General features: G+C 50.0%; 1 protein-coding gene across 3 annotated transcripts in view; it reads right to left on the bottom strand.

The window, feature by feature from the left end:
- Positions 1-27,448, bottom strand: part of KIF4A (kinesin family member 4A) — a 286,675-nt gene that overhangs the window by 37,358 nt on the left and 221,869 nt on the right. For 2 of the 3 annotated variants that reach the window (XM_085608378.1, XM_085608379.1), the window contains exon 29: positions 9,600-9,719. The exons of the other annotated variant lie outside the window; for it this stretch is intronic. In XM_085608378.1, coding sequence (XP_085464504.1) covers positions 9,600-9,719 — 120 coding nt within the window. The remainder of the gene's footprint in view (positions 1-9,599; positions 9,720-27,448) is intronic. 3 annotated transcript variants of the gene reach the window in all.

Raw genomic sequence — 27,448 nt, 5'->3', positions numbered from 1 at the left:
CTTCCTAGCTATTCCAGAAGTGTCCTAAAACTTAATTTCTAATAACTACTATTTCTATTGACTTTTATGCATGAGTGTTTCCACTCTGCACCTGAATTCAATGGGCCTCCCACTTCCTAACCTTGGGTAGTATAGTGTAGCCCCAGCGATTCCCTAGGCCTATCCTGTGTTCGTGACAGTGGTTCTTATACCACTCAGTATATGGTTTGCGTGGCCCCTAGGGCCTAACTATTACTTACCTGTGTGACTTAATGTATGCTTGAATAAGACTGTTGTACTTACCTCGAATCTCATAAAGAGTGCTGAGGGTTTGACTAGAATAAATACACTTTATTTTATATATATATCTGTTGTGGTGTCCTTTCATTTGGTATTCAAGGGATTATATATGGTATCACAGCTGGCTTCACATGCCATTCAGAGTTAAGCCTAAGACTGCTCTTGTCCATGCTACCACTAGGATAGCTGGTCTATAAGGTTGACTTTACAACCAATCACCATAAGGGTTGTTTGGACTGATACAAGGTGTACACTAGAACTAGTGACATCATATATCAGGCCAACTTCCCACACCACCCGAACCCTCAGCCGAGTCGCGCGACCGGTGAGGGGAGCCTGAAGAACGATGTCGCCTCTTGGACTTCTTACTATGCTTCGACTTACCCGAAGACTTGGAACCAGACGAGTGGTGATGGCTGCGGCTCCACGACCGGTCCCTCGACTGGGACCGTGAACGGCTCGGAGCCGACTGCCGGAGCTCGAGTAGCTTGAGGGACCGCTCCCGCCTAGCCTTCGAAGTCAAGGCCCGGGCAGTCGAGGCACGACTCGGCATCGTGGTCGGCCCCAAGGCAGTAGAAGCATCGGCGGTGATGGTCCGTAACCGACATCAGTCGGTGACAGGAGTCACAAGGTTTAAAACCAGGCATCCTACCGGCAGAGTCGAGTCGACAAGAATAGACCAAAAGAGTCCAAAAAGCTTAGTCAAAAAATTACTAAAATGGTATGCTCTCACCAGATCGGCACTGTCTGGCGCGGAAAAAAGAAGAACTGACGTCAGGCCGCGAGGGTGGCATCTAAGCACTCAGACGACGTCATTCCGGCGCACGACGCCAACGACGGACGCGGAGCCGCAGACGACGCCTAGCAACGCGCAAGGGGTATTGCTACAAAAATCTTCCGGATCCAGTCTGACGCCTGGGGATATTCTAAGTTGAGGAATCTAACGTGTTTCTTTCAGATTGTACAATTCAGTAAAATCCTGCACACCATGTCCAGCTAACCAACCATCCAGTTTCTTTACTGAGAAGTCTACAAAGACAATCCAGGACTGGGTCTGGGTTTTGTGAGCCCCCCTGAACCCAATTCTATATTCCTCAGTAGTGAATCCAAATCCCTCAGAGTCTTCCTCATGAGGTCATAGGATTCTGCCTCTGGCCCAGAGAGCCAGAAGCCTGTCTGCAGTTACCAGAGAACAGTTCCCACAGGAGTGCCCCCCAGAGAGGTTTTACTCTTCTTGTTTCACAAGCCCTCTCAAAGGCTGTGAACCATTTGGTGATATCACCTTCATATTTAGGGACAAGCCCTTTGGGGATTTTAGGATCAGAGGTTTCCTCCCTATCCTTGTTTTTATTATTGCTGCCATCATTGATGGGTGCTAAACTCATCTCTTTCCTTTCTTTTTCTAGAGCCAGGAATCTAGCTCTAATCGTTTGGCCAGCCTTGCTAAAAGGCTGTCCTCTTCACTGGTGGATCCCCCAGTGATCTCTCTGGTACCAGTCACCTTTGTGATCCCTAGGTCCCCAGATGCCAATTCTTGGATTGAAGGGTTATGGGGGCCCTCTCCTCCCTAGGGAATAGTGTGAGGGGGGGGGTTCATTATCCACCCCCTCTTCTTCCCTTTCGTCATCGGACTGGCCATCACCATGTTCAGATGGGTGGTCCTTAGCATACTCAGCCAAGAGCTCCTGCAGCCCTAGTTTGGTTGGATGCAGGCCCATTGGTAAATTTTTAAGTTTGCATAGGGACCTCAATTCCTTGAAAGACAAGTGTAAGTAAGGTGTGAGGCCAAGCTCCTCCACCAGGTCTATGTTATTATTTTCACTAATAGCTGGGTTTGAGTCATTCTAACCTCACAGTCCTAATCCTCTACCCGGACTATAGTGACTTATTTTTCTAAAATTCTAATGGGACTTAGGCAAGGCGCTGACAAGACTTAGTATTTTGGAAAAGACCAATCAGAATTCTAAAGGCAATTTTAAGACTTCTGTCGTGTGATCAGATGGTAACTAAGTAGTCCAACAAATGCAAGTTTGCATCCAGCCGCTGATCCACCAATGTGAGAAAGTGGTTCTGTATATACTGTTTCCAAATAGGTACAGTGTGTACAGAGTCCACAGTCCTGAGAGGTTTGGCAGAGGCTAAAGTTAGATAAAAACTTACTCTCTAGAGTGGTAGCATGGTCGAGCAGTAAGGCAGTATCAGAGGACAGTGTAAAGCATTTGTTGTACACACTCAGTCCGCAAATGGTCTCACACACTCAATAACTGGACTCTAGGCCAATGGTTTATATAAAAAAAGGATATATATGTCAGTTTTATTTTTGAACCAACAATAGGTATTAAAATATACTTTCTCAGAATGAGATGCTTTAGGTAAATACTTTTGCAATATGCAATTGACTTTTGTAGATAGTTACAGGTTGTTGCAAGAGGCAACACAATTTCAAACACAATAATGCATTGAGCTCAATGGAAGATTAGTCATTTGCAATAGATTACTTTCAGGATTACTTTTGTAACTTCAGGACTGGATCCTAGATTCAGTCCTGGGACAGTTCTTAGAAACAAGTGATAAAACTCGACTTCGTTACTGTAGTGATTAGTACGGTTGTGAATATTTTTCAGTGTCAGTGCTGGGCACCAAGATCCAGCACTGGGATCTCTCCTAAGTGTTTGTTACTCGGCTGATTTTTGGTGAATATTTTAAGTTTTAGAATCCACACTTTGAAGAAATTTCAGAAGAAACCAGTCAATGTTACCCTATGGAGAAAATGGAGTTATCGGTTTAAAGGTAACTACTCGACTGGCAGAGTTAAGGTTCTGGGCACAGTCAGGGGTCTCCCCAGGTCAGGTAGGTACAGTTACACCCTCAGCGGCACAGGGGCAGCTGGGTGCAGTGCGAGTTAGGCCCAATGTTATCCTATGGGAGGCAGGGGGCCTTGGCTGGTGGCTGGTGGCTGCTGACTAGCAGGCCACGCGGATGTGGCAGCTGGGCTCCTGGTCACTTGCTCAGGGCAAATGGGGAAGTAGATAGTTGCAGAGGTTTCACTGCCAGGGCCACTCGGGCGGCTGGATGCAGGGTGCTTTTGAGCCTTCGGCCGCTCAATTGATTTCAATGGGAAAGCTCCTGGTTAGAAAAAGGCTGCAAGCTCGGGGATGAAGATTCTTCAGGTGCCACCACCACTACGAGAGGTAAGTTGGATAGTTGGAGGATAGGTAGGTACCCAGGAGTTGGGCGCAGGGCGCCTTTTGGTGTAGGGAAATCTTACCCTATGTTGATCGCGGTTGGGGGGTACCTGGTTCTGAGGCTGCAGGCTTCTTCAGGAGCGTCGAGGGAAGTCCTTGGGTGCCGGACTCGGGGTCACAGTCGCCGGGGGGGTTGTCCTCATGGTCTTTGTTCACTCCGGCACAGGCCAGGCTTGGCGGGTGCAGAGTGTGCAGGGTTCGCGGTTCCGGGCTGATGCCAGGGATTAGAATCTGATTTTGAGCAGAGCCTCTGCTCATGGGAGTCCCAGCTGCTTAGAGCTAAAAGGTAGCCAGGTCCTCCGGGGTTTGTGAGGTTGCGGGCCACAAAAGGGGTCGGGATGTAGCAGGAGCAGGTTTGAGGGTCGACAGGCCGGTAGGGCTGGGACCAAAGCAGTTGGTGTCTTCCTCTTAGCAGCTGCAATGCAGTTCTTCGTTCTTCTTGCTCTTCTTTGTATGTTGGAACCTGGAATCTGGGGAAGGAAGGTTCAGGGTGCCCCTAAATACTAGATTTAGGGGCATTACAGGTAGGTATAGGGCAGGGACCAATGGGTCCCTGTCCTGTGGTGGGTACACCCCCTATTCTGCCACTCTCCTGTGGGAGGGGGGCAGTAGCCTAGTCCTGATTGGGTAAGGCCTCCCAACTTCAAGATGGCAAGCGCCCGGAGATGTGCTTCCTCTCCTCCCTCACCTGAGGGGTGGGGTTGGCAGGCTGGCACATCCCCTGTCCTTATTTGGGATTTCCGGCCAGGCTTCCCGCCAGAGTGGGGGCTGCAAGTGGCCTGGGGAAGCTCACAGAGGCGGCATGCCTTTGAAGCTTCCCCCTGTCCATCCTGGGGGAGGAGACCTAGCACCTCGCCCAGAATGTGCATTGTTGCAGGCCCAGGAGAGCAGGGGCTCCCCTACCCAGGGGTCTAGCAAAATGTCTGCTGTGTGGCAGCCTAGGCAGCCTCCCAGACCAGATGTGGATTGTAGGTTAAGTTTCAGGGGGCATCTCCAAGATACCCTCTGTGGTGCTTTGTTCATTAAATCCCACACCGGCATCAGTGCAGGTTTAATGTGCTGAGAAGTTTGATACCAAACTTCACAGTCTTCAGTGTTGCCATTATGGTGCTGTGGAGTCCGTGTTTGACGAGCTCTCAGCACCATGTACTCTTAAATTAGAGCACTGCACTTACAGGGCCCAGGAACGGACCTGGGTACTGTAGGGGCACAGGGCTCATGCTCATGTGCCCACACCACTGGCATAGGGCACCCAGCTAGAGGGGTGGCAGATGTATGCCAGGGCAGTGTAGGTGGTGGGCATGGCACACAGGGATATGTGCCATGTCGACTCTTTGTTTTGTCTTGTACCCAGACACTCAGCCTGCAAGGGCAGTGTGTGTGTGCTCGGGTACAGGGCCTCTAAAGGTAGCACAATGAGTGCTGCAGTCCTTAGAGGCCCTCCCTGGTCACGAGGCCCTGGGTACCATTTACCAGGGGCTGACATGTGGCCAGGGTTTGCCAATTTGGTTTTGAGGTTTTTAGGGAAGGAACATAGGCCCTGGGGGCATACCATGCAAGAAAGATGGCACTTTCTCACTGCAGATGTGGACGTTTTTGATGAAGCGCCAACAAGCGAAACTTCTCCTTCAAGATGACTTTGTTCAGCGATCGAAGTTCCAGGATAGGTCTGAATTTGTGCTCTTGATCTTTTTGGCACAAGAAAGTACCTGGAATAAACTCCCTTCCCCCGCTAAGGAGGAACCTCTTCTATGGCCATTTTCCTCAGAAGGGTTACCACTTCCTGTGGCAGTAACTTTAGCTGGTGAGGACGAGATCTTTTCGGAGGGATGTCCTTTGGAGAGACACGAAAACGTAGTGCGTATCCATTTTTGTATGTTGCGCCACTCTCTCAGATGATGTGAAACTCCTCCTCCCACTGGAGTGGGCAACGGCACCAGAGGAAGCTCTTGCTCATTGCTTCCCTGCTGAACTAGCCGTGGTAGAGGACTGCTGCTGATGACCTCCTCTACCCCTGTTTGACTACCGGCTTTTCCTTTATTTTTGTTTTGGTGTCACTGAGGGGTTTGAACCCTCTGTTGGTAGCCCTTGCGCTGGTTGGGTCTGTATCTCCGCTTGAACTCTTTCATTTCTAATCCCACCGCCTTCAGAGTGTCTAACTCTGCTTTCATCCTATCCATCCCCTCATCGGTATGGGTGCCAAACAGTGAGGAGCCACAAAAAGGCAGGTTAAGGATCCTCTGTTGTGCATCTGGCTTGAGAGCTGTTAGCCTTAACCAGGCAGACCTCCTAGCGCAAATCCCATGCGCATAAGAATGCGCCGACAGCGTGGCACCATCCGCTGCAGTGCTAATCACTTGGTTGGCTACAAGGGATCTTTCTTTGATAACCTCTTCAAAGTCCCTTTGATCTTCCTTTGGCAGCTTTTCCTTGAAACGGTCCAAGGAGTCCCATAAAGCTCTGTCGTAGCGGCCTTATAAGGCTGCTGCACTAGATACTTTGTGATGATGCTGCAGACCCGCAAACCTTCCGCCCCCAAGAATCCTGGGACCTACTTTCTTTGTCGGGGGGGGGGACGACCAACGAAGTTGGTCACTGCGTGCGTTTTTCTTGCCACCGCGACGATAACAGAATCCGCAGGCGGATCTGATTTCATGAATACCGGATCTGCATCAGCTGGCTTGTATGTTTTTCTGAATCCTAGGCAGTGCAGCATTAATTGTAGAGGGAGCTAGGAAAAAGTACCATCACCGGTTCCAGATGCCCAGGAACCAGAGGCAGCAACAGACTAGACGCAGATCTCTGATGTAGTGTCTCAAAAATTACCGTTGTTGCCACTTGAGGAGTCGACATCTCTATGTTCAGCTTCTGAGCCCCTCTCTGAAGCACCTCATGATACGTATTTATATCATCTATCAGAGACACTCTCGATTGAGGACTGTCCGATAGGGTGGGTGAATAGTCCCTTTTAGAGGAGCAGGTGGAGGAGGAAGGCCATGTAGGAGACGACCTTTTGTGAAGGGATGAAGGTCTGCGCTCCCGCGATCTGCCAGTACGGACCCGACGTGTAGCTGAAGGCGATCTATCCACCTCTTGCACCAACCTTTGCAGAGGAGATCTGTGGATCGGACTGGCGTATTCCTCCTCTCTTCGTGATGCTCCTGCCGGGTTCTTACTCCAGTGACGAATAGGAAGAAGCCACCTTGGAGATAAGTGAACAGAAGGGGAAGCCCTTCTGTGATGTGAAAGATCTTTGACGCGACCTCCCCGAATGTCGCTCAGGGGACGCAGATGGCGAATGTGTTGAAGGGCGTCTCGAGGAATGAGAGGATGAGTGCCATGACACAGATTCTGTCACTAAAACTACTGAACCTTCTCCAGACCTCACTGATTTGGGTCTCGACGTCGAGCGTATGACCTGCTCTGACGGAGTCCTTCTTGATGTCGACCTTGACCTTCGACGGCGGATTTCGGCCAGGTGTTGGAAACTATTTCGACGTCGACTGTTCTTCGGCATCAAATGCCTCGCAGACGGAGTACTTCTGCGCCTCGATGCCGATCGTCGTTGGATTGACGACGGCGGAGGGCTCCCAGCTTTCTAAGCAGAGGGCTTCCGATCCTAGATGCCGATCGTCGCCGGGTTGACGGCGGAGGACTCTCGCCCCTAGACGCCGATAGTAGTTAGATTGATGGCGGAGGGCTCCCAGCTTTCGACACCGAACGTAGAGATGACGTCAGAGGGCTTCTGATCCTCGACGCCGATCGTCGCCGGGTTGACGGAGGACTTCTGCTCCGACGCCGATCGTCGCAGAGTGGACGTCGACGGAAGACTTCTGCTCCTAGACGCCGGCGGAGGTTCACGAGTCTGACGGCAAATGAAGCGACGTACCTGTATGTCGGCGTTCTCTCAACGGCGAGCCTGTCGAAGGTCTTTTCTTGGACGCATGTCCCACCGGTGTTAGTTTTCTCAGCGCCGAGCCCAACGCTGATGGAATCTTGCTTCTAGAAGAGAATCTGGCCCTCTTAGAGCCCTTTCTCACCGGTGAACTGCCTCTGGAAGGGGATTTATCCTTTTCTGCCAGCCCATAAAGACTGATATGCTCCCTGTCTTTTAGAGTTCTATTAGATAAAGACTGGCAATGAGGACAAGTCTTGGGGACATGGTCCTTAGGTAGACAGAGAATACAGACTGCATAAGAGTCTGACCTGGCCTTTTTTCAAGAAGGGCAGAGGTCAAAAAGATGGCATTTTGAGTGGAAAAAAATGTCAAAATCAGCCAGAAAAAGTAAGCACCTTACTTGACAAGTTGAAAAACGTCGAAGTGAGATGCATTTTTCCAGAAAACTGAAGATTATTTCTGACTAAAATCAGAAAGAAGTGGAGCTGTGTAACCAGGGTCCTGCCTGAAGGAGCCGGAAAGAACTAACCTGTCACACCCCTGAGGCATGATGGAAAGCTAGGGGTCATGGCTGCCTTAAAGGCACGGTGCCAGTTTATTTCTATGTTGCTATGAGTAACTTTTCAGCCTTTCTAGGCTATGTTTTCTACAATGCAGCCTGTGAGCTGTCAATGATTTCATTCCTATCTGAGAGATTGTGCGAAGCATTAAAACAGTTTTCGAACATGCTTTGCTGTTTTCCCCTGGTTTTTAATGTATTGTTTATGATATACATGGGAGTCCTTACAGCATTAGTCAGCTCTGGTTATGAAAGGCTGCATTTGCTTTTTTTAATATATATATATATATATATAATGCAAGCTCCAAAAATTCCCCCGTCCTCTGGAAGGAAAAACGGCACTCACGGGGCTTTCGTTTCAGCAAGGTTTAATGGTTTAAACCAAATACAAACAGACACGTTTCAGAACCGATCCTTCTTCAGTGAAACCTTGCTGAAACGAAAGCCCCGTGAGTGCCGTTTTTCCTTCCAGAGGACGGGGGAATTTTTGGAGTATATACATACATACATACATACATACATATATATTTTATACAATCCAATTCAAACGGTACTGAAAAGGCGCTGACACCGTGGGAAATCCATCAAGAAAATGTTTTATTCACACCAAAGCCAAACGCGTTTCGACGGACTTGCCGCCTTGGTCACTGAATATATATATATATATATATATATATATATATATATATATATATATATATATATATATATATATATATACACACACACACACACACACACACACACACACAGAGACACACATGTTTGTCACATATATGATTGTGTTTCCGGGGTCCCACGCATGGGCGGGAATATTCTAGTGCTTATGACTTTGATGAGGATCCCCTGGAAGAGAACTCAGTCTTGTCCGGATTTACTTTCAGTATATTGGTAGTGCCTCCCATAGCACACAGATTATACAAGTGCAAAGGGAATTCCATATGTACCAGAGCAGCAAATATTTCTTCAGAACACGATAACCACTACCTGCGTTTCCATTCTGCTCAACAAATACCTGAATGAATACTCATGCTTAAATCACTTGTTCGACTGCCCTACATTCTCCAGTCAATCAACTTTAATCCAACCATTACTACCTCTGGAACCAACTGATCAGTCTTTCCTACAACTGAAAAAAGCCCACATCTCTACCTCTAGAAATTACAATTCTTCTACACCACCATTTATTGTATACTGCAACAGTTTACTTTGTATTACCCAGTAGGCCTACTCATTTTTGGGCTCTCCTTGTAAATTGTATGTCTATCCAAACTTTGTAAAGAGCTCGAACCCACGGGTCAAGTCCACACTATATAAAACTAGAAAAAATAAATAAAAATTATTCAGGTGATTAGATAGTAAATACATATTAGGCGATTACCTTGGTTGTGTGCCTGCTTCACAAGATTTACTGCTTCCTACTGTCCAATGGTGCCCCTTCACCCCATATGCGCCCATGGCTTTGTGCTGCTTTCTTTTTGGGATTCCCACTTCCGCTATTGCTCCACCACCCCACATGCTCCCACATCAGTAAAACTTTAAGAGCAGAGGTAAGCTCTACCCCACGGAATAGTGAAGTACGCTTTTTTTTTTTATACAAGTGTGCATTAACACTCACCATTGAGTCAATCGGCTGGTTGCGGCACTTTTTGAAGTCACAGGCACACCCTTCTCTACAGGCTTGTTTCAGCTTTCGGCAGCCACACATTTTGTTTCCACATCTGCCTTTGCAGGAACACTGGTAAAGAAAGAGAGACAAGTTACTTACCTGTAAAGAATTAGGAGTGAACATGTGTATTATACCAAGATTTATTATGCAGCCTATGCTAAGACTTTCACATCCAAATAGAAAATTCTTTAAATAATTGCATTTTTTAGTTCTGCCCCAACCAAAAATCATAAAGCGTTAAACCAAAGTTTACTTGAAATCTTTATTTCTTATACATTTATTCATTCTATAGAAGCATCAACTTCGTGATCTACGCTTTGTGAATATATAACTCACCTTTGTAACTTCAGGGAGTCAGCTACCTCTACAAAGAGTTAATACTGTGGGAAGCGTGACGTTTAGGCAAAGGAACAGCCTTTGGTCACATTCTCCTTCACACACACACACACACACACACACACACACACACACACACACACACGCACACACACACACACACACACACACACGCACACACACACGCACACACACACGCACACACACACGCACACACACACACGCACACCTCCTCTCTCCAGGTACGCTCAAGGACTGAGTTACATGCAAGTAAGACTTTCTTATGCATAACAATTTATCAAAGGTATGTTCATTAACCGAAATATTAAAAATAAAACAAACAAGTTGCATACCTTCAGTAGCTCTTTCTGGTGGATACTCTAGCTGCAGATTCCTCACCCTTTATAAAATCCCAAAGGTGCCAGATGAGTAATGTGTCTCAGCAGTCACATAGTGTGAGAAAGTGGCTCTGTATATACTGTTCCTTAATAGGTACAGGGTGTATAGAGTTCACAGACCCCAAGGGTTTAACAGAGGTTAAAGTAAGATATAACCTTACTCTCCAAAGTGGTAGCCTGGTCGAGCAGTAAGGCAGTATCAGAAGACAGTGTAAAGCATTTGTTGTACACGCTCAGTGAGCAAATGGTCTCACACTCAATAACTGAACTCTAGGCCAATGGTTTATGTATAAAAAATATATGCTTGTTTTATTTTAGAACCAACACTTGGATTTAAAATATACTTTCTCAGAATGAGATGTTTCATAAAAATACTTTTGTATATGTAATAGACTTTTTAGTAAACAGTTAGAAGTGGTTGCAGTAGGCAACTCTATTTCTAAACACAATACATTGAGCTCAATGATAAATTCAAATTATATGCAACAGATTACTTTTGAGATTACTTTTGTAATTCCAGGCTTGGATCCTAGATCCAGTCCTGGGTCAGTTCACAGAATCAGCTGTTGAAAGTCGACTTTGGTACTGTAATGATTTTTAACTAATATTTAGCTATTTCAAAAGTTAGCACTTAGAAAATATTTCAGAGCAAACAATCAATGATTCCCTATGGAAGGAAATGTAGGTTACAGGTACAGTAGGTTATCGTTACTTTTGTAATCCAGTACTGGGTGTCTAGACTCAGTACTGGGACATTTATCCAAAACAGGTAAGTAATTACGTTTTCAGATGTTATACGATTTTTGATGAATATTTAGAAATTGCAGAAATCAACATTTAGAAGAAATTTCACAGAAAAACAGTCAATGGTTTCCTATGGAAGAAAAATGAGTTAAAGGCAAGTATAGTTGTGGGTACTTATTCGTTTTTGGTACTCTGCTGATTTTTGGTGAATATTTTGAGTTTTGAAAAGTCCACACTTAGAAGAATTTCCAAGAAAAAGCCAGTCAATGTTACCATATGAAGAAAATGAAGTTAGCGGTTTAAGGGTAAGTACTCGACTGGCTGAGTTGAAGTTCTGGGCATAGACTCAGGGGTCCCCCAGTGTCAGGTAGGTACAGTCAGTTCACCCTCAGCGGTTTCAGGACGGCCGGGTGCAGAGAGAGTTAGGCCCAATGTTATCCTATGAGGGATAGGGGGGCCTGGGTTGGTGGCTGTTGTCTGGCAAGCCACGCGGCTGTGGGAGCTGGGCTCCTGGTCACTTACTCAGGGCAAGTGGGGAAGTAGGTTAGAGTAGAGTTTTCACTGCCAGGGCCACTTGGGCGGCTGAGTGTAGGGTGCTTTTGAGCCGTCGGGCACTCAATTGATTTCTTTGGGAAATCTCTGGTTTGGAAAAAGACTGCAGGCTCGGGGACGAGGACTCTTCAGGTGCCACCACCACTTCGAGGGGAAAGTTGGTTAGTTGGAGGATAGGTAGGTACCCAGGGATTGGGCACAGAGGGCCGTGGGGCGCCGGGTGCAGGGGTGCCTTTTGATGTCGGAAATCTTACCCTCTTGTTGATCGCGGTTGGGGTGGCACTCTGTTCCGAGGCTGCAAGCTTCTTCAGGATAGTCGAGGGGGGTCCTTGGGTGCCGGACTCTGGGTCACAGTCGCCGTGGGGTCGTCCTCGTGGGTTTAGTTGGCACCGGCCAGGCTTGGCGGGTGCAGAGTGGGCTGGGATCGCGGTTCCGGGCTGCTGCCAGGGGTGAAAGGTAGGTTCTGAGTAGAGCCTCTACTCATGGGAGTCCCAGGGGATCAGAGTTCAAAGGAAGCCAGGTCCTCCGGGGTTTCTGAGGTTGCTGGCCACAAGAGATGCCGGGTTTGGAGCAGGAGCAAGTCTGAGGTCGACAGGCCGGTAGGGCTGGGGCCAAAGCAGTTGGTGTCTCCCTCTCCTTTGCAGCTGCAGGGCAGGTCTTCTTTTCTTCTCGCTCTTCTTGTAGTTTCGGAATCTGGAATCTGGGGAAGGAAGGTTCAGGGTGCCCCTAAATACTAGATTTAGGGGCGTTACAGGTAGGTGAAGGCCAGGGACCAATGGGTCCTTGTCCTGGGGTGGGTACACCCCCTATCCTGCCCCTCTCCTGTGGGAGGGGGGCAGTAGCCTAATCCTGATAGGGTAGGGCCTCCCTTCTTCAAGATGGCGAGAGCCCGGAGATGTGCTTCACCTCGCCTCCCCCACCGGTGGGGTGGGCAGGCTGGCACATCCCCTGTCCTTGTATGGGGTTTCTGGCCAAGCTTCCCGCCAGAGTGGGGGGTTGCAGTGGCCTGGGGAAACTCCTAGAGGCGGCAGGCCTTTGAAGCTTCCCTTTGCTCATCCTGGGGGAGGAGATTTATCACCTCACCCAGGATGTGCATTGTTGCAGGCCCGGGAGAGCAGGGGCTCTCCCACCCAGGGGTCCAGCAACGTGTCTGCTGTGTGGCAGCCTGGGCAGCCTCAGAGCAGACGTGGATTGTAGGTTAGTTGTAAGAGGGCATCTCTGAGATGCCCTCTGGGGTGCTTGGTACATTAAATCTCACACTGGCATCAGTGTGGGTTTAATGTGCTGAGAAGTTTGATACCAAACGAACAAGTTACTTACCTTCGGTAACGCTTTTTCTGGTGGATACAGTATCTGCCTGTGGATTACTCACCTTGTGAATATCCCCTGCGCCAGCATTCCACGGAACTTTTCTTCCCCAGCATTCCACGTCGACGTGGGCGACGTCATAATACATCGGCTCCGCACGCGACTCCGTACGACGTCATCGGAGCCATAAGAAGCCCACGACGGCGTGATGACGTCAGTTCCACCCATTTTTTCCGTGCCTTCGAGGCGAACAGGTGAACCAACGACAATTCCAAGTATACACAGTATATAGAAAAACCAATACATATACATAGCATACAAAACAAAGGAATGCTAATCGAACAAGCATTACCTACAAATGTACAAGAGAAAATATAAGCATTTCAAACAAGACCTATTTCATGGTATACAAAAGGTGGACAACGGGGAGGCGGGTGGGTTGGTGAGGAATCCACAGGCAGATACTGTATCCACCAGAAAAAGCGTTACCGAAGGTAAGTAACTTGTTCTTCTGATGGATACATCTGCCAGTGGATTCCTCACCTTGTGAATAGATTCCCACAGCAGTCCCCACTCCCGGAGGAGGGTGTCCACCTTTCTATACCAGAAAGTCTTGCAAGACAGAGCGCGCGAAGTGGCCCTCCCTCCTCATCTCAGAGTCCAAGCAATAATGCTTTGCGAAAGTATGGAGGGAGGCCCAAGTCGCGGCCTTACAAATATCTGCCACAGGAACACCCCGGGCCAGAGCAGATGATGAAGACTTAGCTCTAGTAGAGTGAGCACGAATACCCTCAGGAGGAGTCTTACCAGCCAGGGCGTAGCAGATCTTGATGGTCAGTATTATCCATCTTGACAGCGTGCGCTTGTGCACCGCTTTACCTTTAGAACGACCAACGTAGCCAATAAAAAGCTGGTCATCAACACGAAAGTCCTTGGTCCTGTCCAAATAAAAACTCATAGCCCTCTTCGGGTCAAGGCGATGGAGTCTTTCTTCTTCTTTGGAAGGATGAGGGGGTGGATAAAAAACAGGGAGGGTAATAGACTGCCCCAAATGGAAAGGAGTAACAACTTTTGGCAGGAAAGCAGCCCTGGTCCTGAGAACCATCCTTTCAGCATGTAAGGTAAGAAAAGGAGGTTTGGAACTAAGAGCTTGAAGCTCACTTACCCTCCTTGCCGAGGTTATGGCGACAAGAAAAACCACCTTAAAGGACAACAGCCTCAAAGGACAATTATGAAGAGGCTCAAATGGGGACCCCATTAAAAAGGTTAAGACAAGATTAAGGTCCCACTGCGGCATTACAAATGGAGTAGGAGGAAACATGTTTGTAAGGCCCTTGATGAACCTCAGAACAACCGGAGATTTAAATAACGAAGGCTGATCTGGAAGGCACAGAAATGCCGATAAGGCCGAAAGGTAGCCCTTGACCGTGGCCACAGCACAGCCCTGCCGAGCCAAGGAAAGAGCAAACTGAAGCACATCAGAAAGATGAGCCTTTAAAGGGTCAATGGACCTCTCCCCACACCACTTTACAAACTTAGACCACCTGTAGGAGTATATGGACTTGGTGGAGTGTCGCCTGGCCGATAAAATAACGTCCACCACATCAGGTGGGAGAGAGAAGGAACTCAGGTTGCCCCGTTCAATCTCCAGGCATGAAGGTGTAAGCTCTGGAGGTGGGGGTGTAGAACCTGCCCCTCCGACTGCGAGAGGAGGTCTGCCCTCAGAGGGAGACGGAGCGGAGGGCACGAGGAGAGGTGGAGAAGATCTGTGTACCACACCCTTCTTGGCCAGTCCGGGGCGACCAAAATGACTTGGGCCCGGTCTTGGCGAATTTTCCTCAGAACCCGAGGAAACAAGGGTATGGGAGGAAACGCGTAAAGGAGTCGTGAACCCCAACTCAACTGAAACGCGTCCCCCAACGCCCCCTGCATCGGAAACTGGAGACTGCAGAATGACGGGCAGTGCGCGTTCTCTCGGGTGGCAAACAGGTCCACCCGAGGAGTCCCCCACGTCCGAAAGACGTGACGAACCACCTCCGGATGGAGCCTCCACTCGTGGTCGGCGGAGAACTGCCGACTGAGACTGTCCGCACGCACGTTCAGCACCCCGGCCAGATGATTTGCCATCAGACAAATCTGATGGTCCTGAGCCCAGGACCACAGACGCAGGGCCTCTCTGCAGAGACAAAGAGACCCTACTCCTCCCTGCTTGTTTATATACCACATCGCGGTCGTGTTGTCCGTCAGGACTTGAACTGACTGACCGAGAAGGGAAGGGAGAAAGGCCTTGAGTGCCAAACGAATCGCCCGCAACTCCAGAAGGTTGATATGAAACAACCTCTCCTCTGGAGACCAAAGACCCTTGATCTCCAGATCCCCCAGATGAGCACCCCACCCTAGGGTGGAGGCATCCGTTATCACTGTGGCCACCGATGGAGGTAGATGGAAAGGCTTTCCTTGGGACAGATTGCCCTCCACGCTCCACCAAGACAGATCCGCTGCAGCTTCTCCGGAGATCTTGATCGACTCCCCGAGATCCCCGTTGTGCTGATACCACTGCTTGCGGAGGCACCACTGGAGCGCCCTCATGTGCCAGCGTGCATGGTTGACCAACAGAATGCAGGAAGCGAACAGACCGAGCAGGCGAAGGACCTTCAGAACTGGAACAACCGCTCCACTGTGGAATAAAGGGACCATCTCCTGAATGTCGAGAATCCTTTGAGGAGGAGGGAATGCTCGACACACAGTAGTGTCCAGTACTGCCCCTATAAACAGGTTGCGTTGAGAGGGCACCAGGTGAGACTTGGGCACATTGATCGAAAAACCCAAGTCGAATAACAGCTGAGTTGTCACCTGCAGATGACGCTGCACCATCCCTGGGGACTCTGCCTTCAGAAGCCAGTCGTCCAAGTAGGGGAAAACCGGAATCCCCGACCTCCTGAGATGAGCAGCCACCACTGCCATCACCTTTGTGAAGACTCGAGGTGCGGTAGTAAGACCAAATGGGAGGACCGCAAACTGATAATGTTGCGACCCAACCGTAAAACGGAGATACTTCCTGTGCGACTTCAGGATTGGGACATGGAAGTACGCGTCCTGCAAGTCGAGCGACACCATCCAGTCTCCTTGCTGCAACGCTTGAAGAACCTGCGCAAGGGTCAGCATCTTGAACTTCTCCTGTTTCAGGTAAAAATTCAAGATTCTGAGGTCCAGAATCGGACGCAATCTGCCGTCCTTCTTGGGGATCAGGAAATACCGGGAGTAGCATCCCTGACCCCTTTCCTGCTCCGGAACCACCTCTATTGCGCCCTTCTGAAACAAAGCTTGAACCTCTTTCTGCAGGAGAAGCAGGTGGTCCTCCGAGCAATAACCTTGGCAAGGAGGGTAAGGGGGAGGAAACTCCCGAAAGGGAAGGGCGTACCCAGTCTCTACGAGGTTCAAAACCCAAAGGTCGGTTGTAACAGATTTCCAACCCCGTAGAAAGTAGGACACCCGACCCCCCACAGGTCTTACATGATCCGGGATGGGGGATCTAGGGCTGCTTCCCTGAAGCCTCATTTGGAGCAGAGGAGGAGGAGGAAGAAGAGGGGTTACGACCAGAACCTCTCCGACCCCTTTGCTTCCCTCTATAGGAGCGATAGAGGGGATTCTGCTGCTGTTGTTGCTGCTGTTGTTGTGGCTGTCGAAAGGAGCGAAAGGATGACCTTCCGAATCCCCTAGCCTTACGGAAACTTGAACCTCTCACAGGAACCTGCAGACCCAAGGACTTCGCCGTTAACCTACTGTCCTTAAAACGTTGAAGAGCAGAATCTGCCTTCTCCCCAAACAACTTTTGTCCATCAAAGGGCAGATCCACCAGCGTGGCCTGGACATCTGCAGAAAACCCTGAGGAACGGAGCCATGCTTGTCTCCTCGCGGCAATGGACGACCCCATAATTCTCGCCACAGAGTCCGCCGTATCCAGCCCAGACTGGATCACCTGCCTGGCAGCTGCCTGAGTGTCCGCCACAACCTCCATGAAGGACGACTTATCCCCCTCAGGTAACTTAGGGGCCAGAGTTTTTATAGAGTCCATCAGGGCATGAACATAACGCCCCAGCAAGCACGTAGCATTTGATGACTTCAATGCCATACTTCCTGAGGAGAAAGACTTTTTGGCCGCCTGATCAACTTTCTTCGACTCCCTATCAGCAGGAGATTGGGGGAAAGCACCCGAAGCATGTTTAGAACATGAAGCCTGCACCACTAGGCTCTCCGGAGAAGGATGCGTGGATAAAAAATCCGGGTCTCCTGGCGCAACCCTGTATCTCCTTGCCACCTGCCTGCAAACTGCTGGAGCTGACAGAGGCTTCTTCCACACCTCCAATACTGGTTCCAAGAGAGCCTCATTGAAAGGTAGCAAAGGCTCAGAAGCCGACGTCGGGGAGTGCAACACCTCTGTGAGCAGATTGGACTTGTATTCCACAGAGGGCAGCTGCAGATCTAACAACTCCGCGGCCTTCTTGATCACAACATGGTAGGGCGCCAATTCCTGTGGTGGAGAAGACCTTGCAGAAGCATGCTCCCACTCCGGGGTGGTATCCAAACCACTTGCTACCTCTATACCTCCAAACTCATCCGAAGAAGAGTCCACTTCACCTTCTTCCACCTCAGCCCGAAATCTTTCCTCCTCCAAAACCCTTTGGGCCTCCCGCCTCGATCGATTCCGGGGAGCCGGCGTCGTCGACGTCGTACGCGGCGTCGGTGGGGCCAAAGGCATCGGCGTCGGAGGCGCTACAGGTGGAGTCGGCGGCGCCGGATGCGGCGTCGATGGAGTCGGCCTCGGCGTCAAAGAAGGCTCCGAAGATTGACCATCCATCCGAGGTCGAGCCGGATTCCCAACCGGCGCCGGAAACTGCCAAGAAGGCGCCATCGGCATAAAAGGCAGAAAAGGAGCCTGAGCGTATTGCTGCGGCACTCCTAGAGAAAACGCCATCGGACCCACGGGACCTGCTGGTGCTCCGGATGGGAAGGATGCTCTCTGAAAAATGCCATACATGGCATTCAGAAATCCCGAAGGATCCGTACCTGGAGCCGGGAATTGGGGATAAGGAACTGCCCCTGTATCCTCCTGTGGAGCCACAGGCGTCGGCTCCTCCGAATCCTCCACCGGAACCACGGAGTCATCAGGCACCGGGACAGACTCTTCCTGCTCCTGCTCCACATCAGATTCCACCCGACCAGGAGTCGAAGCCTTGGACGGCGCCGGAGACGGCGTCGGGGAACGAGCCGGAGTCCGCTTCGGAGAGGGAGACTTCGAAGACTTATCCGGAGAAGGCGAAGGAGACAAGATCTTGCTCTGACGTCGACGAGGCGAAGCCGACCTCGACCTCTTAGACTTCGAGGACCGACGCCGAGAAGAATGCTTCCTCTTCTTATGGTGCTTCTTCGACTTCGACGACCTCGAAGTCGAAGACTCCCGCCTGGACTTCTCCTTTTTCCTCCCTCTCTTCTCCTCACCGATCTTCTTCATGAAGAGTTTGGTCTTCCTCTCCTTCAGTGCTTTAGGATTCATGCTCCTACAGCACCCGCACTCATCCACATCATGATCAGAAGAGAGACACCATAAACAATTCTGATGCGGATCCGTCATGGACATCAGGCCTCCGCACTCCCTACAGGGCTTAAAGCCCGACTTCCTCGTCGAAGACATTCCGATTTTAACAAGAATACACCACTAGATTACAAAGTATCTAGAGAGCACTGGGAAAAAACCGTTGCGCGTCGACGGCGCGGAAAAAAGGGAACTGACGTCATCACGCCGTCATGGGCTTCTTATGGCTCCGATGACGTCGTACGGAGTCGCGTGCGGAGCCGATGTATTATGACGTCGCCCACGTCGACGTGGAATGCTGGGGAAGAAAAGTTCCGTGGAATGCTGGCGCAGGGGATATTCACAAGGTGAGGAATCCACTGGCAGATGTATCCATCAGAATCCCCAGTCTTTAGTGTTGCCATTATGGTGCTGTGGAGCTCGTGTTTGACGAGCTCTCAGCACCATGTACTCTTAAATGGCAGCACTGCACTTACAGTGCCCGGGAATGGACCTGGGTACTGTAGGGGCACAGGGCTCCTGCTCCTGTGCCCACACCATGGGCATAAGGCACCCAGCCAGAGGGGTGACTGATATATGCCTTGGCAGTGTGGGTGTTGGGCATGGCACACAGATGTGTGCCATGTCGACTCTTCATTTTGTCCTGCACCCAGACACTCAGCCTGCAAAGGCAGTGTGTGTGTGTGTGTGTAAGGGTACAGGGCCCCTAAGGGTGGCACAATGAGTGCTGCAGCCCTTAGGGGTCTTCCCTGGTCACAAGGCCCTGGGTACCTAGGGTACCATTTACTAGGGGCTGACATGTGGCCAGGGTTTGCCGAGTTGGTGTGTTTTAAGGAAGGAACATAGGCTCTGGGCACCTGATTGGCAGGAGTCCAGGGTACACTCAGTCAAAGTACATTCAGCAATTTAGCAAAAAGTGGGGGCATACCATGCAAGAAAGAGGGCACTTTCTCACACATAGGCGCCACCCCCACACAAGTCAGAGTTGTGGCTGGAGCCCTGGCACCAAAGACTTTTTCATGTAGTCGGGGCATAGCTTGAATCCTGTTATTTTCAGTTGGGACATAATTTCCCCAACACCATTGTTCAAAGGGTTATTTGGAGTAATCGTTCGACTCCAAAAAGGTGGGAGCTAAGCTCCAGATCAGCATCGGGATGCAAGAAACCGACATTGGGCAGGGGTGGCGCTTAAATGCTGTTCCGCTTAATCTGTTATGGGACACTATGGAGTCAGAACTGAGCCACACAATGCCACCTTACTGCACGCAGGAGCACTGCTGGAATATTGATCAAATCAAACTTTAAATAAATGTATATTATATTAATATATTTTTAAAAGTTACAAAATTTTAATAACTATTAAGTTAGATCAACAAAAAAAAGCAGTTTAACGATGCGCAGTAAAGGAAACCCCAGTGTCAAAAATCCAGCTATAAAGCTATCCCAGATGTACTTCCCACAATGCAATGACTCCCAATGTAATTTCCTGAGATGCAACTACTGGCTGACATTTGTTAATGAAGCTTCTGCACCATCCAATTTATCAGAGGAATACAGGCCAAAAAACAAACCATCCTCCAGAGAATCCATTGCTTTTTGGAAACTATCAAATAAACGGGACCCTTGCCCTCACAATTTGGCCAAAACCTCGTTTAACAGTAGTCAATCTCATTTATGGTAAACAGATCTCCTTGGACAAAAGATCCGGTCATGTATTCAGGAAATCCAGAAGACAGAACAATTTGCCTAAACTCAGACCAAGTTCATATTTAAAGACTACTTGCAGAATCTGGCTTGTTGACATTGTTGCTGCCATGTTGTCTGCCACTATTTGTACCAGTTTCACCACGTCTTGGGAAGAAAAGCCACCAGTTCACCACTAAACGGATATGCTGTTTTACTTCCAGTTGAGTGCATCTCACGTATACGCACCGCTTACAGATCCACTTCCAACCTATTTTGGAAACATCATTATATAGACCGGCCCACATAGACTTTAAATACTGATCTATAACCACATTTGCAGGCAGGCTCACTAATGGACACCCAACAATACAGACAAAGGATGGTCTTAACCATTATGTGTTTATAGAACGTGTTTCACCACTCCCAAAGAAATTCTAGCAAAAAGTGCATCCTTAAACAGAAATAAAACAAAGCCATTAATCCCAGGAGGTGAAGAATTTATCTCGATAGATTTGCCCAGTTGCCAAAATACAACATCTCACGTTACAATTTCTTGTTCGCAAAACATGTTGCATGATTTAGTGTCAAATCTCTTTAACCTCTTCAATGCACATGACGAGCTGGTCTCGTCATGGGCCGCGGTTGCGCTGTGCCCATGACGAGACCAGCTCGTCATAAACCCCCGCCCGCTAATGCAACGGCCGGCACAGGGCGGGGAAAGGGGCGGGCACTGAAGGGGTTAAAGACGATACAACAAGAAAAGTAACAACCACACCTTACTACTGCCATGGACACCCTTTGAATGGCTCTTTGGGCCAGAAGAGCCCGTACTTCCCAACAGAGAAAAGAGAGATGGTCCTCCATCTGCTGTTCTTGGGAAGGGGGCATGGGCAGAGGGGTGTCCACAAATAGGACATTCCCCTTCTACACAATCTGCAGCACATACTTGACTGAGTTTATCACATACCATCGGGCAGGAGGTGCCTGATCCGGTCACCAACAGGATGGTTGTGCTGGCTAGAGGGTGGACTAAAGGGGGTTAGAGACAACAGCAGGAGGGGTGAAAGACTGGGCAGCTCACTGGCTCAGACAACCGCATCCTTTGTAATCTGCGACCCGCCCACAAAACAACTGAGCAGGTTTCTGAACTGGTGGGTATGGTTAATACTGCAGACGCCCATATGTGCCACGGTAGTGGCGAAAGGGCTGCTGTTGGGACTGGGCAGATATGGAAAGCCCAAGAGATCTGATTGGAAGAATACCAGATGGCTTCAAACAATCCAATAAGGATTGGTTGAGGATAGCCCCCTTCCTCCCCGGCTTGCCGCCTTTGTGAGCTTCCTCAGCCTGAAGCTGCTTTCAGCAAGGACACTAGACTTCGGTCTAGTTTCAGGGGGCATCTCTAAGATGCCCTGCGAGTATTTTTAATTAAATCCCACACTGGCATCAGTGTGGGTTTAATGTGTGGACAAGTTTGATACCAAACTTCAAAGTTTTCAGTAAAGCCATTAAGGTGCTGTGGAGTTTGCAATAACAAACTCCCAGACCATATACTCTTTATGGCATTACTGCACTTAGAAGTTTTAAGAATTGGCTTAACCACTGTAGGAGTATCGGGCTCATACCTGTACCCTCACCACTGGTATAGTGCACCGACCACCCCCACAACGTTTGTTGCTCTGACTCAACCGCCCAAAAGAAAGCTTCATAAATCTGAAATGATATGTTCCGTTTTGCGTACAATAGGCTCGGAGAGCAATCATTTTAAAGAGAACTGCTCTGCCAATAAGGGAGACTGGTAAGCGCCGCCAGTGAGACACATCCCCCCTCAACCTGTCCAGCTGCGTATATACGTTTAGCTGCATCAACTCCCCCTCTGACTTAATAATCCAGATGGCCAGATATTTGAACGACAATGAGCTAGTTCCTTGCACACGACGTCTGGGCTGGGAGCTCACCCGCCAGAGATTACCAAGGATTTGTCCCAGTTTATGCAGTATCCCAAGAACGCGCCAAATATCTGTAGAATATGGATGAGTATGGAAGATATGCAGTGGTCTGTGGGCATAAAGCAGAATGTCATCCGCATAGAGGAAGATTCATTCCTCCCATCCCCCTCCTACGTTGATGCCTCAGCAGTGGATCCCCCACCCCCCCCATACCCATGAAGCCAGTGGTTCCAGTGACAACGCAAAGAGTATCGGCGAGAGTGTGCGGCCTGGTTGTGTGCCCCTGTGCAGTTTGAAGACACTGGACACTGCCCCATTAACCTCAACTCGTGCCAGCAGGGCAGAATATATGAGCCCTATCCATGCATGGAAACTCGGACCAAATCCTAGCTTGGCCAGGACGGCAAATGGGTATGGCCACTGATATAGTCAAATGCCATGTGGGCATCGAGCAACAGGAGTGCCGCCAGCTCATCTACTTGTTTTTTGATCATATGCATTATGACGTATAGGCATTAGAGATTCAGCCTGGTACTTCAATCCGGCATAAAATCTGACTGGTCAGGATGTATAAGGGATTGTATTACCGGGCTCAGACTCTTTGGTATTGGCTTTGCCAGCACCTTAACCTTGAAATTCAGCAGCAAAATAGGTCTGTAGCAACTCCATAGATCGTGGGGCTTCCCTTTTTTTGGGAGAACTACTATGGTTGCTGTCCTCAAATCTACCAGCAGCTGGCCCTCTGCCTTCGCAACTTGAAACCTATTGACCTGGGCCTATGGCTCTCGGGGGTCTGAGAAAATGCACATCCTGAGATGAGGTGCCAAGCCTCCTCCCCCAGGATGGGCAGGGTCCACGAAGGGGACGCTTCAAAGCTACCTTTGTGAGCTACCCCAGGCCTTTGCTGCTTCCAGCAACTGGCCCCCACCGGTTCTGACCGCCTCTTTGGGTGGGAGAATCGGTGGGAAAACCAAGTTAGGCCACCTTTGCCAACCCCACCCCTCAGGTGGGGGAGGCGAGGTGACTCAACTCAGTCCCCGCCATCTTGCAGATGGGGGGACCCATCCAACCAGAGTGAGCAGTATGACCCCTGGGGTGTACCCACCCCAGGGAAGGGACCCATTGGTCCCAACCTTTACCTATCTGCAACGCCCCTAAATCTAGTATTTAGGGGCAACCCTGAACCTTGCCTCCTCAGACAAGAACCAACCAAGAAGGGAAGAAAAAGGACCGAAGAGCCGTGCTGAAAATAAGAGGAGGATGCCCACTGACTTGGCCCAGCCCCACCAGACTGTCCCCACCTTGAACCTGCTAAATCCTGGTGTCCTTTACCCAGCAAATCAAGGACTGAGGACCTGCCCTGCCTTTCACAAGAAGGACTGTCTCCTCTGAGCACCGGCTATGCTCACCCACAGACTGACTCCAGCAAAATCCACTAGTCTGCACCACTCTGAACCGGTCGCCTCCAGCCCTAGTTCGAGTGGCCCAACACTAAGAGGTATGCCCGGCAATCCTAACCTGAGATTTGGTGATCTCCTTCCTGTCTCGCATCTCCCAGCAAAGCCTGCAGCCTCTTTCTGGAGGATCTCATCTCCCCCCCCACCCCACCCCACCCCCCCCGACCGTAAATGGAGCTGGTAAGACAACCCGACACCTAAAGACGCTCCTGTACCAGACGTCCCACAGCCTTGGGGGGGCCCAAGAGACTGTCCCAGCATTCCCAGGCATCCCAACTTACCTCTCCAACCGATGGTCTCCTCCAGAAGATCTTCATCCCAGAGCCTGCAGTCTTTGTTGCAAACAGATAATCCCCATTGAAATCAACAGAGCAACCGACGCCAAAACAGCACCCTGCACCCAGCCACCCCCGCGCCACTGTGGATGTACTTTGGGTGTTAATGAAGATCCCCCTTTGACCTGGGCCTAACACCAGGAGCTTTGCTCCCACAACCTTGTGGCCCACTTGTGAGCAGCCACCAACTGGAGGCCCCCTATTCCCAATTGGATAACAATGGGCCTCAGTACTAAGCACCCAGCCGCCCTAGTGCTGCTGTGGGCGATATGAGAGTGCATCCTTGACCCTGGGGGAATCCTGGTTCTAACCCCAGGAAACCAACTCCCAAACCTAAGTACTCAACGTTAAACCGATAAAATGAAACCCTAAAACTGCAAATATACAAAAACTGACTTACTTACCTTTTCTCTAGTAGAGATCCCAGTGAGATATCTAGGCATATCACACTTAGTAGAAAAAGTAACTTAAAAGCAATCTGAAAAGTAATGTACAAAGTAATCTAAAAGTAACTGAAAAGTTATTCCAATTGTTTTATGAACAAGTGACTTACCTGTAACCAATCCAAATTGCTGCATTCAAACTGTAATTAACTGCATTATTCTTGCAAAGTACTATTACACTTACCGGTACTAGGCTTGGTTCTAGAAAATAATACAACTAAATATTTTTATACAAACAAACTGGTCTGAGTTCAGTCAATGAGGGACCAATTTCTTGTCCGAGGGTGTACAATAAATGCTTAACACTACCCTCTACTAAAGCCTTACTGTTCACCCACACTACTATAAATAGAGGGTAGGGCATTATCTATTTTTACCTCTGCCTACCTTTGGGGCTCCAATGGACTCTCTGCACACGATACCTCAGTATGGTATAGTATATACAGGTCATCATAAGTGGTGGTATGCACACCGTATTGCTCAGTGTAATTAACTTTTTTGTCAAACTTTACGATTTGCGTGCTGTACTGGGCCGTGCCTTGCCCTGAATGCACCATCATTAGTACAATCCTGTGGGGATCGCGTAGTCCGCGTTCCACTCCGTCGCACTGCGTTAGTGGATAACAAATCCAGCTAATATTTCTCCATTTGACCATGTTCGCCATTCATCTAATGTTTAACCACAAAGTTTACCGAATTTTTATCTCGCTTTCCTGATCCACATATCTAACAAGTATTTTGGAAGCTTCTCATTAACTTGTGCCCATCCGTACCTCCTCGTAAATACGATCCAAAGTACAAAAGATAGTTCAGAGCAGCAAAATCTTTATTCAGAACCCAATGCATTTCGGGCCTCTTGTCAACAGGGAGCCAGTGTAGGTCTCAGGTGGGGGTGATGTGGCTGCGCAGGGGACGTTAACTATCAGTCAGGCGGAGGAGTTTTGGATGAGTTGTAGTCGTCGTAGGTGTTTGGCTGGGATTCCTGCGTAGAGTGCGTTGCCGTAGTCCAGTCTGCTGCTGATGAGGGCATTTGTCACCGTTCTTGTTTCGGTCGGGATCCACTTGTAGATCCTGCGGAGTATGCGGAGGGTGTTGTAGCAGGAGGAGGAGATGACGTTGACCCGTTTAGCCATGAGAGGGAGGAGTAGATGATGAATCCTAGGTTGCGTGCATGGTCGGTGGGTGTTGGTGCTGTTCCCATGGTGGTCGGCCACAAAGAGTCGTCCCAGGCTGAGAGGGTGGGTCCGAGGATGAGGACTTCCGTCTTGTCCGAGTTCAGCTTCAAACGGCTGCTCCTCATCCAGTCGGCGACTGCCTTCATTTCCTCGTGGAGGTTGGTTTTGGCAGTGTGTGGGTCCTTGGTGAGGGAGCGGATGAGCTGGGTGTCGTTGGCGTAGGAGATTATGTTGAGGTCGTGATGGCGGGCCACTCGTGCGAGGGGGGCCATGAAGACGTTGAACAGCGTCTGGCTGAGGGATGAGCCCTGGGGGACGCCGCAGATGTCGGTGGCTTCGGATCGGAAGGGTGGGAGGCATACTCTCTGGGTTCTGCCGGAGAGGAAGGACGTGGTCCAGTCAAGGGCCTTCTCTTGGGTTCCGGCTTCTAGGAGGCGTGTCTTTAAAGTGCGATGGCAGACCGTGTCGAAGTCGGCTGACAGGTCCAGGAGGATGAGGGCGTTTTTGCCGTTGTCTAGTTGGCGCCTGATGTAGTCTGTGGCGGCGATGAGGGCTGTCTCGGTGCTGTGGTGGAGTCTGAATCTGGACTGGGATGGGTCTAAGATGTTGTCTTCCAGGTGTCGGGCCAATTGCATGTTGACTATGTTTGATGACCTTAGCCAGAAACGGGAGCAGGGAGATGGGCCGGAAGTTTGAGGTCCTTGGGTCCGCTTTGGGCTTTTTGAGGAGGGTGTTGATTTCGGCGTGCTTCCAGCTTTCCGGGAATGTCGCTGTTTCGAAGGAGCTGTTGATAACCTTCCGTAGTTGGGGAGCGATGGCTGCGTCTGCTTTGTTGAATATGTGGTGTGGGCACGGGTCTGACGGAGATCCTGAGTGGATGGAGTTCATGACCTTGCGTGTCTCGTCGTCGTTGGACCAGGAGGTCAGGCGGTTGGCGCTAGTGGTGGTAACAGTGGAGGTGGCGTCTGGCGTGGTCAGGGCAGTCGTGGTGTTGAAGCTGTCGTGGATGTCAGCAATCTTGCGGTGGAAGAAGATAGCTAGTGAGTCGCACAGATCTTGAGGGCGGGATGTCGGTGTTGGCAAGTTCCTTTACGATGCTGAAGAGCTCTTTGCTGTCGTGTGCGTTGTTGTCCAAGCGGTTTTTGAAGGAGGATCTCTTGGCTAATCTGATGAGGTGGTGATGAATGCAGGTGGCGTCCTTGTGGGCTGCATGGTTGTCCGGTGTGCATTCGTGGAGCCATGTCTTCTCCAGTTTTCGGAATGCGCGTTTGGAGGTCTGGAGCTAGGTCGGTGAACCAGGTGGCTCTTGCTGGCGTGGCTGTTGGGTTTCTTGAGCGGGGCGAGGGTGTTGGCAGTCGATCCACTGTGAGGTTGCGGGCTGCGGCGTCTAGGTTGGTGGGGACTGTGGGTGAGTTCTGGGCGAGGGTGGTGATCAGCGGGTCGTCGGTGAGTTTGCTCCAGCAGCTGCGAGGTAGCTGTCGGGTGCGGTGGTGTGTAGTTTGTTTCTTGAAGGTGAAATGGATGCAGCGGTGGCAGGTCCAGTGGAGTTCGTGGTGTGGTCGAAGGTGACGTGGGAGCCTGTGGAGAAGACTGGGTAGAGCGTGTGGCCGGCGGCGTGGGTGCGGTGACGAGTTGTCTGAGACCGAGGTTGGCGAGGTTGTCAATCAGGGTGGTGGAGTTGGTGTCGCTGTTGGTCGAGGTGGAAGTTGACGTCCCAGAGGAGGATGTAGCCCGTAGAGGCGAGTGCGTGTGTGCTGGCGAGGTCAACAATGGAGTCGCAGAACTTTGCCCGGGGGGTCTGTAGACGAGGGTTCCTCTGAGG

The sequence above is a fragment of the Triturus cristatus genome, chromosome 5_2 (genome assembly GCF_964204655.1).
Source record: "Triturus cristatus chromosome 5_2, aTriCri1.1, whole genome shotgun sequence".
NCBI lineage: Eukaryota > Metazoa > Chordata > Amphibia > Caudata > Salamandridae > Triturus > Triturus cristatus.
Note: the sequence above shows the minus strand (reverse complement) of the source record. Positions and strands in the feature narration are given on the sequence as shown.